Here is a 10337-nt window from a genome sequence, read left to right on the forward strand (position 1 = left end):
GCAGTAGGCTGTTAAAAGGCCTTCAGAATTAATGCCACTTGTATGAACCTATCACTTGTGATTCAATCCGGTTTATTGTATATCATCGACAATTATTTACGGTGATTTTGTTCCGCAAAAACATTGTTAAATGTAAGAAGGTATACGGCTAAGTATAGATTTAAGCGAACAAATGGACTGGAATGTATTTTGAGGGACCTAATATTAGGTTATGTTGTAAACAATAATTATGACAGTCTCAACAAAAGCATCTTTTTGACGTTTATTAATGTGTACCAATAACATTGAACACAGATATTTCATCATCATCATTTCATACATAGGACGTCCACTGTTGAACATAGGCCTCCCTCAATGATTTCCATGTTGATCCATTGGTAGCCATCTGCGTCCAGCGCCCTCCTGCTACCTTTATGATGTCGTCGGTCCACCTTGTAGATAGACGTTCCACGCTGCGTTTTCCGGTACGCAGCCTCTACTCCAGAACCTTGATGCCCGACGGGGCAGCGGCCGTCTGGTCGCCGCCGTTGATCAAGTGGGAGATCCATCGTCAGTTCTGCGTAAGTAGGTAGGTACTATGTGCCCTGACTATTGCCACTACAGCTTGCTAATCCGTTTGGCTATGTCAGCGACTTTACTTAGTTCGTTTACGTCTACAACCATGTGTGCTCAGATTATAGAAATCTATGATCTGAGAATGTGTGTTACCAGTGATGACTTATGGTTCGGAAATGTGGCCTCTCACTATAAACCTTATACAGATGCTCGAAGCTCAAAGTTGCATAGCGTGTTACGAGTATGCTCGGTTTTTCTTTACGAGAACGAACCAGAAATGAGGAACACAAATATTTAATTTCATAAAATAGGTAGAGGAAACGGGTATTTTTTAGTTAGGGTATACCTAGAAGTCTAGTAGTGCTAGGTGGTGCGCTGGTGTAACCACTGTCATAGTGCGTAGGTAATTGACAGATTCCTGCTGTTCACTTTGCCTAAATGAGTAGATAAGGAAGGAAGATTGGTAAAGTAAAAAGTAAAGCTTGTGGGTATAAGCTTTTTTCTCTGCTTGACTTGTTAACTGGTAGAGAATGCTACCTGCCATTAAGTCCACCAATAAATAAATAATGTGGTAAAACTTCTTATTTCCAGTTTTACAATTGAATGCCATTATCCTATTTTGCATACCTTAGTGTGAAAAAAATTACGAGTAGGTATGAAGTGAATTGTACTTACCTACTTAGTAAAATTTTGGGGAGGTGACTGACGACTGACGTGTGAAGCTTTTATATTACTTTGTGAAATCTTTTAACTTCAATGATACTAATAGTAATGTGGACAGTCATTATCAAAGCGTAAGTAGCTAACATTTAATAAACCTATACCTACTTACCTTCTTATACCGACATAAGCCAATGCTAACAGCAAAATGCAAATATTAAATTAATCACACAAGCAATCGGAGATAAAGTCAATGAAATCTTTGATGTTATTGATGGGCAACCAGTACGGCGACCGGTCCCAGTTAGTTGATAATTATTCTCAAGGCTCGCTTGCCCTATTAGTACCTACGTAAGCAAACGGAACAAACGAAATCGAAAGGCTATCTCTGAGTCACGGGCGTAGGCTAAGCTCCGCAGGCTGCTCGCCTTGGCAATGAAAGTGAACACTGAACGCACCTATGCAATATAAAAACGGAGCAGTACTTGCCGAAATTATTCAGTTGCCAACTTTAGCACCATCAACATGTACGCCAAGGTGTGTGAGATAACTATAAGTTAGGGATATTCAAGCTTTTCTATTTGGAGCTACATTTTATAAAATATGAAATAATTAAGTGTCCTGCAAATCTGGACCTCCAGCGCAATTTACTAATAATTTACACTTATTTCAGCTGATCGTTGCTCTGTGCGCCGTGGGCCTCGCCCGTGCTGGTGGTCTGTACGAAGCCGCTCCCCTGGCCTACAGCAGCCACGCCATCGCCGCCCCCGCCGTAGTGACCAAGACCATCTCCCCCGCCGTGTCATCCTACTCTTCCTACTCCACCCACACCGCCCATGGATCCCCCGTCGCCACCTACGCCGCTGCCCCCGTAGCCGCGTACGCCGCTGCCCCCGTTGTGGCTAAGACCTACGCCGCCCCCGCTGTGGCCACTTACGCCGCTGCCCCCGCTGTGGTGACCAAGACCATCTCTCCCGCCGTGTCTTCCTACTCTTCCTACTCCACCCACACCGCTCACGGCTCTCCCGTCGCGACCTACGCCGCTGCTCCCGTAGCCGCCTACGCCGCTGCCCCCGTTGTGGCTAAGGCCTACGCCGCTCCCGCTGTGGCCACCTACGCCGCCGCCCCCGCCGTCGTGACCAAGACCATCTCTCCCGCTGTGTCTTCCGTGTCCTCTTACTCTTCCACCACCTCCCACGGCTCTCCCGTCGCCACCTACGCCGCTGCCCCCGTCGTGGCTAAGGCCTACGCCGCTCCTGCGTACGCCGCGTACTCCGCCCCCGCTGTGGCTTCGTACTCCGCCCCCGCTGTGGCCGCGTACTCCGCCCCTGTCTACGCCAAGACCATCGCCGCCCCCGTCGCCGCCTACGCCGCTGCCCCCGTGGCCACCTACGCCGCTGCTGCCCCCGTCCTGAAATCAGCTGTCGCGTACTCCGCTGCCCCCGCTGTCTCTCACATCTCCTACAGCGGACACGGTGCCAACTACGGTTGGTAAACTGAATCAAAACCACTAGGTACCTGTAAATAGATAATTAAACGACTTGCCATACCCTATCTATTTTTTTCATTGAATATTCTACCTACCCAATTATAAGGCATAGGTTATGCCTTTTACGCTATTCTAAAATTAGGCTACAGTCTTAACAACAAGAAATACAAAACAATTTAATAAGCCGTACTTAATGTATAAAATCTAATCGCTAAACAAATTTATTTTAATAAAAAATAGTCACGAATGAATGGCTCAGAATACGTGGCTTCAGCCCCTTATTTTGAAATTGACATGTATACGAGTATTACGTAGGGTAGTTACACTAATAGACTATAATTAAACTTTTCAATAAACTAAGCTACCTATAAAATTTATAGATACCTATAATAGAGCACTAACTGTAGAACACAAGTAGTGACATAGATTTTGATGTCTATTGTTATATTTGTTTCAAGATTGATATAGTAAGCATTGAAGAAAACAAAAGAGAGCTTGTTTTCTATCAATATGTTAAAAAACAAGCTCTCTTTATTTGAATTAATTTGAAATATTTATTTATGTAGCATCAGTAGACCGCCATTTTCAGAAGCTCCCTAAAGTGCAGGGGGACTCTACACGCATTTCGTACCTGAATGGTAATGGTACCTGAAGTCTATCTTTGTATTTATTTGGTTCACCAATAAACTAATTTTCACCAGAACTTTTCAGTTTAGACAGTCGGTTTTCGCAGCTGATATACAGTCTTTTGCTTCACGCATGTATTCCACGGTCTTGCTCATCGTCACACAGAGGAAATGATAAGGTCCTTCGCGGAACCTAATTGTTCTAAGGTCCCTTAGCCTTCACAGTATAAAAAACACTCCAGAAAAAGGGTGTAGTAGGATAGATAAAAAAGTAGGTAAATAAATGTAGGTAGGTACCTTACTCTTTATTGCACAATTTCCACATTACACGAAACTGACAAATAAAAGAAATACCAAACGCTTAAAAAGACGAACGCAAATATTTCTGAGTTTTGCTCTTGTGGGGTGATACAATATTATTCTTCTCTTCTGCTAACGTGCCTTGGTTTCAAAATGGAAGCTACTTAATACAATTAAGGATACCTATCAGGGGGTTTAAATGTTACTGTATTGAGGAAATCATAGGTGCTAAGAAATGCTATTGATGCTGTAATTATTTATCTACTTATCTATCGACTAAGGTTTGGGTTCGATTTCCATTTAGGATATTGTATCCGACATAAAACATTATTTGCTTTCGAAGAAATATCCTTGGTCATACAATGAACTTTCTACACGATAGGAAAATAAATAAAATATTAGTAGTTAGGTACATAAATATTTATTAAGGACAAAAATCTGATACCCCTGGGTGATCTTAAAGAGTTAGTTCTCTGATTGTATCAAAACATTGCCCAATTATTTTGCAGTAGCGTCGTAATTATTGATTTCCCATACGGACATCCGCCACACCGGTTTGATTACTTGTCGTGACAGATGTGATGAAGCTACGAAGGCCACAGACGACTGTCCTTTCGAAAAATGGTATCAAGTTTTATTGCGAGAAGCAATTCGTTTGTAAAATGCAATAATTAATTATTTTTAACCACTTAGGCTGAGTTGCACTACCTATCTTTAACAGTAACTTTAACGATAGCCGGTGATTTTTGTATGGAGTTTGACAGATTTTTGACGTTTGTTAAAGTTAAAGTAAGATAGTGCAACCCAGCCTTAATTGTCTTAATTTATTGTGAGTTAGTATTGAAGTTTTCGACTGAATTTTACAGTCACGTAGGTTGGTGGTTAGCATGCAGAACCAGAACGTCTGCGAGGTTGCAGATTCAAATCCCACTACGATGAAATGTTTCTGTGGTAATATGAGCATTGGAACTAGAAACATCAATTAACTTTAAGTTTATATTACGAATATATGATTTACGTAGGTTTATGTACGTTTAACTAACTCAAGAGCCCTTCGCGGCAGTAGCGGCGTAAGGGGGGGGCGGTGGGGGCGGTCCGCCCCGGGTGCCAAGCATCAGGGGGTGACACAAGTCGCGCAGATTAGTACCGATTAGCGCATCTGCATGACAAGTCTGCGGTCTATGTCATGATACAGGGGGGGGAGGGGGGTGCGATTGTGTTTCAATCTTCGAATCGGTAGGTAATCCCAAAAATCCTGGGGGTACCAGGGGGTGCCTTAGGAGTTATGACGGGGGGGCGGAGGGGTGATCGCCCCGGGTGCCAACCAATGCTACGCCGCCACTGCTTCGCGGGATTTTTAGTTTACGATCTGTTAAATCATTATTTAATCTTTAGTTTCATATTAGGTAATTACTTACTCGTACATCCTACTAATATTATAAATGCGAAAGTCTGGATGTCTGGATGGATGTTTGTTACTCTTTCACGCAAAAACTACTAAACGGATTTTGAAGAAACTTTACGGTATTATTCTTTATAACCCAGAATAACATATAGGCTAATTTATGACGATCTGTGACAAACTAAATTTCACGCGGGTGAAGCCGCGGGCAAAAGCTAGTAATGCTATAAAGCGATAAGTGATAGTTTCAATCATTATAAAGTTAAAAGTAATTTTTTAAATAGCCTACAGAAAGATTTTGCAAAAAATTTTTGATAAATTAGTAAAGGAACCCGAACCCGAAAGTAGGTTACGCAGGGAAATCTTTTCCAATCAACTGATATCTCTTATTCATAGAATTGGGTCCAATCGAGGGATACCCTGACTTCTCATGATGGCATTTATAAATCGAAATCGAAAATATCCCACATTTCAGTTACAAATTAATATCGTTCGTTAAAAAGGTACCTGAATTTGTCAAGATGAAGATATATTATTTTAAAAACGAATACCTAAATCCTAAGAGTAAGTCTACAAATACCTCATAGACGTTAATTTAACAGTAATTAATCTTTCTGAAACTCTTTCTGCAGTTGAGTAACAATCGGAGGCGTGGATAAGCCAAAAATACATACGAGTATATCATTATAACTATTACAGTTAGGTACCTACATTAAGTTGATCTTGAAAAGTAGTCAATGAAAGTGAATTGGACAGTCCGTGCGGCATCTATACAATATAAATACGCGCCGGTACTTGCAGAAATTATTCAGTTGCCAACCTTAGCAGCCTCAACATGTACGCCAAGGTGCGTTTGGATTTGCTTACTGAAAGCTTCAATTGGATTGACTTTGATGAGTGAAGACAAATACGTGGTTCAGTGAACAGTGACGAGCGCACTAAGTTATCTTTTAAACCCTTCAATATCTTGTTTAAGGGCTGTGTAGTGAAAAAAATTGTTTAATTTGTGTCGTAACTGAAGAAATGTTCATTTTCAGCTGATCGTTGCTCTGTGCGCCGTGGGCCTCGCCCGTGCCGGTGGCCTCTACGAGGCTCCCCTGGCCTACAGCAGCCACGCCATCGCCGCGCCCGCCGTGGTGACCAAGACCATCTCCCCCGCCGTGTCCTCCTACTCCTCCTACTCCACCCACACCGCGCATGGCTCCCCCGTGGCTGCCTACGCCGCCGCCCCCGTGGCTGCCTACGCCGCTGCTCCCGTGGCCGCTTACGCCGCCGCTCCCGTGGTCGCCAAGACCTACGCCGCTGCTCCCGTAGCCACCTACGCCGCTGCCCCCATCGTGGCTAAGACCTACGCCGCCCCCGCCGTGGCCAGCTACGCCGCTGCCCCCGCCGTCGTGACCAAGACCATCTCCCCCGCTGTGTCCTCCGTCTCCTCCTACTCCTCCACCACCTCCCACGGCTCCCCCGTGGCCTACGCCGCTGCCCCCGTCGTAGCTAAGGCCTACGCCGCGCCCGCGTACGCTGCTTACTCCGCGCCCGCGTACTCCGCGTACTCCGCCCCCGCTGTGGCTGCGTACTCTGCCCCCGTCACCACCTACGCCGCGGCCGCCCCCGTCCTGAAATCAGCTGTCGCGTACTCCGCTGCCCCCGCTGTCTCCCACATCTCCTACAGCGGACACGGTGCCAACTATGGTTGGTAAACTGAATCTAGTCTACCTGTTTCTTTGGTATAAACCAAAAAAATTGGTGTAGCCAAAACCTGTACATACATTTTTTACAAAAGTGAAAAAAATCGAATAAAAATATTTATCAAATACATGTTGACTCTTATTTACTCTCAATAGGTAATTAAGTTCCCTATTTCATTTACGTATCCACAGCATTATCTTATCTACCCATGTCGATATATTTTAAGGACAAGAAACGCAGAAAGATTTAGGCGATAGTACCTACATAATATTGTGTGAGCCTTACTTGGAAATTAGTCCAAGACTTCGGGGTCGAGAGAACGCTTTAATCACTAATAGTTAGATAACCGGATATGCACAGGTATGAACGTAACTGAAACTGAAATTATTTTAATATAATAATAAGTTACGATAATTTTACTGAAAAAAACCGGTAATAAGTATGAGTTACTACTTATCTTACCAATACTAAGTAGTGGTTGTTAGTTAGTTAAGGGCTTATCGAACAATAAAAAAGTAGAAGGGTAGTAGATAATCACCTTCTGCCTACCTCAAAACTTTATTAAATCTTTGAAATTCCCAAAAAAATATCCAACAGGCTTTCAAAAGGAATGAATAATGGAAGACGAAGTTGAAGACGGCTCCAAACTGTTTGTCCGCTAAAACTGGAGCGAACTCGCATCCTGGCGATCCATCCAATAGATAGCATCAAGTAACTATACCAAGTTTAAGACCTGAACAATGTGACGTAAAGAACCTCCTGACTGCAAAAAGGATTAATGTATCTGAATAAATTTTTAAAATGCTAATCGTAAAATATTATAAACAAAAAATCGGCCAAGACATTTCCGTTTATAGCGGCAACAAATACATCGTCAGTGAAAAGTGACTGTCTAGGCATCACGGCTCAAGATACAGCCTGAAAGTCGAGAGGTAGACAAGCAGTCAAAGGACAGTGGAGTTTTAGTAATAGGGTCCCATTTTTACCCTCTGGGGTGGTATGGAGCCCCAAATAGGTTTGAACTGTGATGTCTGATCTGTTATCCATCGCAAAAGTCGTGCGGTCGACGGGGATCGAATTAGCGTGCTCGAATCTTGAAAGTTAGCGTCTCGAGGATAGACAACTAATTGAAAGCTAGGATACTGAACGATCCATATTCTTCGAGTTCATCGCAGGTTTGCCACTGGCAGATTTTCTATAAAAATGGTATCTAGAGTCATCGAGCATGTTTGGCGGTCGTTCAACAATAAAACTAAAGAAAAATAAAGAAAATGCTAAAAGATGGTTAAGAAAAGTTCAGAAATCGGTAAGTGTTTGTTTATCTTTCATTTCATCGATGCCATGTTATTCTCTTGCGAAATGTAAGTCAATTGTATGGTCTTTCACCTTTCTTCAAATTCCATGCAGTTCGAAAAATGGAAAAAACCAACTTTTTTTTACAGTTACAGACATTTATTTCTCAAAACTGAAAATACATTTCACTTACATTGAGAACACTGCTGGTTAGTAAATTTATTCATCAGCGGATATTATGTTGCTTTTAGATTTATTAAAAAATAAATTATGCTTAGAGAAAAAGCTATCTTGTTTCTGTTTTTTTTGTGTAACTAATAACATACACCATCTATTTGTAACGGGAGAGTAAATCATAGTCAACATTTTGTATTTGAAAAATATTTTATTACAAATATTTATCTTTTCATTTTTTTAAAGAAGTAAGTATGTACAGGTTTTGGCTACACCAATTTTTTTGGTTTATACCAAAGGAACAGGTAGACTAGATTCAGTTCACCAACCATAGTTGGCACCGTGTCCGCTGTAGGAGATGTGGGAGACAGCGGGGGCAGCGGAGTACGCGACAGCTGATTTCAGGACGGGGGCGGCCGCGGCGTAGGTGGTGACGGGGGCAGAGTACGCAGCCACAGCGGGAGCGGAGTACGCAGAGTACGCGGGCGCGGAGTAAGCAGCGTACGCGGGGGCGGCGTAGGCCTTAGCGACGACGGGGGCAGCGGCGTAGGCNGCGCGAGCCCGACTCGCACTTGGCCGGTTTTTTAAGATTCTAATCGGAAAACATTATGAACAAAAAATCGGCCAAGACATTTCTGTATTAGTACAGGGTGGCCCAGAAGAAAATTCTCTTTTGAAAATTCAAGGAAACGAAAAGTGTTCATTTTTGTAGAACTCTATTGCAATTTAAAGGAATTTTTTATAAAGGACATTGTCAGAAACCGCCTAANTACATTTTTTACAAAAGTGAAAAAAATCGAATAAAAATATTTATCAAATACATGTTGACTATAATTTACTCTGAATAATTAAGTACCTACCCTATTTCATTTACGTATCCACCCACAGAATTATCTTATCTACACGTGTCGATATATTTAAGAACAAGAAACGCAGAAAGATTTAGGTACATAATATTGTGTGAGCCTTACTTGGAAATTAGTCCAAGACTTCGGGGTCGAGAGAACGCTTTAATCACTAATAGTTAGATAACCGAATATGCATAGGTATGAACGTAACTGAAACTGAAATTTTTTTTATATAATAATGTTCCGATAATTTTACTGAAAAAACCGGTAATAAGTATGAGTTACTTCTTATCTTACCAGTACTAAGTAGTGGTTGTCAGTTAGTTAAGGGCTTATCGAACAATAAAAAAGTAGAAGGGTAGTAGATAATCACCTTATGCCTACCTCAAAACTTTATTAAATCTTTGAAATTCCCAAAAAAATATCCAACAGGCTTTCAAAAGGAATGAATAAGGGAAGACGAAGTTGAAGACGGCTCCAAACTGTTTGTCCGCTAAAACTGGAGCGATTTCTCATCCCGGCGATCCATCCCATAGATAGCATCAAGTAACTATAATATAAATAATAATATAATATATACATATCCTTGGACATTTAACACTGCGCTTCTAGTCCCAAACTAAGCGAAGCTTGTACTATGGGTACTAGACAACGGATATAAACATACTTAAATACTTTTTTTTTTGTAAATACATACTTATTATACATAGAAAACACCCAGTCCAATACAAACAAATATGTTCATGAACTCAAATGTTTGTACTGTGCGGGAATCGAACCCGCTACCTCCGGAATAGTAGTCCGTTTCGAACCACTACACCAAACGGCCGACGCTATTATGCACTGCTTACTCCGCGCCGGCCGGTTTTTAGGGTTCCGTAGCCAAAATGGCAAAAACGGAACCCTTATAGTTTCGTCATGTCCGTCTGTCCGTCTGTCCGTCTGTCCGTCTGTCCGTCTGTCCGTCTGTCCGTCTGTCCGTCTGTCACAGCCGATTTACTCGGAAACTATAAGTACTACAGTGATGAAATTTGATGGGAATATGTGTTGTATGAACCGCTACAAAATTATGACACTAAATAGTAAAAAAAAGAATTGGGGGNAACATACATCAACATTTTGGAAAACTTACGTTAGAGTTACCTAGAAATGGATTCAGGATGGATGAATGCTGTAGTTTTTGGATTGTTAGAGTACACTCTGCTCATAACGTAACCCCACAAAAAGAAGTCTGCTGGAAAGAGATTAACGCTTCTTAGACGCAGTGAGATTTCACCCCTGCTTAATTGGTTTGTTGCATT

The 10337-nt window shown here is 42.1% G+C and overlaps 3 protein-coding genes across 3 annotated transcripts; 2 read left to right on the top strand and 1 right to left on the bottom strand.

Annotated features, from left to right (window-relative positions):
• The first annotated feature begins 1646 nt into the window (after nt 1-1646).
• LOC114352836 (cuticle protein 16.5-like) lies at nt 1647-2769 on the top strand. The gene is made up of 2 exons (XM_028304577.1): nt 1647-1752; nt 1889-2769. Exons 1-2 carry the CDS (start codon nt 1741-1743, stop codon nt 2708-2710), a joined length of 834 nt encoding a protein of 277 aa, XP_028160378.1. The 5' UTR covers nt 1647-1740; the 3' UTR covers nt 2711-2769.
• Nucleotides 2770-5797: 3028 nt separating this feature from the next.
• Nucleotides 5798-6754, top strand: LOC114352802 (pupal cuticle protein C1B-like). Its single transcript, XM_028304540.1, has 2 exons — nt 5798-5879; nt 6070-6754. The coding sequence occupies exons 1-2, from the start codon at nt 5868-5870 to the stop codon at nt 6730-6732; spliced, it is 675 nt and encodes a 224-aa protein (XP_028160341.1). The 5' UTR covers nt 5798-5867; the 3' UTR covers nt 6733-6754.
• Nucleotides 6755-8276: 1522 nt separating this feature from the next.
• On the bottom strand, nt 8277-10154 carry LOC114352845 (pupal cuticle protein C1B-like). The gene is made up of 2 exons (XM_028304585.1): nt 10147-10154; nt 8277-8759 (listed from the first exon to the last, which is right to left on the bottom strand). The coding sequence occupies exons 1-2, from the start codon at nt 10152-10154 to the stop codon at nt 8510-8512; spliced, it is 258 nt and encodes an 85-aa protein (XP_028160386.1). The 3' UTR covers nt 8277-8509.
• Between the last annotated feature and the right edge of the window lie 183 nt (nt 10155-10337).

Source organism: Ostrinia furnacalis, unplaced genomic scaffold, assembly GCF_004193835.3.
Source record: "Ostrinia furnacalis isolate ACB-3 unplaced genomic scaffold, ASM419383v2 OfSCF1456, whole genome shotgun sequence".
NCBI classification, from domain to species: domain Eukaryota; kingdom Metazoa; phylum Arthropoda; class Insecta; order Lepidoptera; family Crambidae; genus Ostrinia; species Ostrinia furnacalis.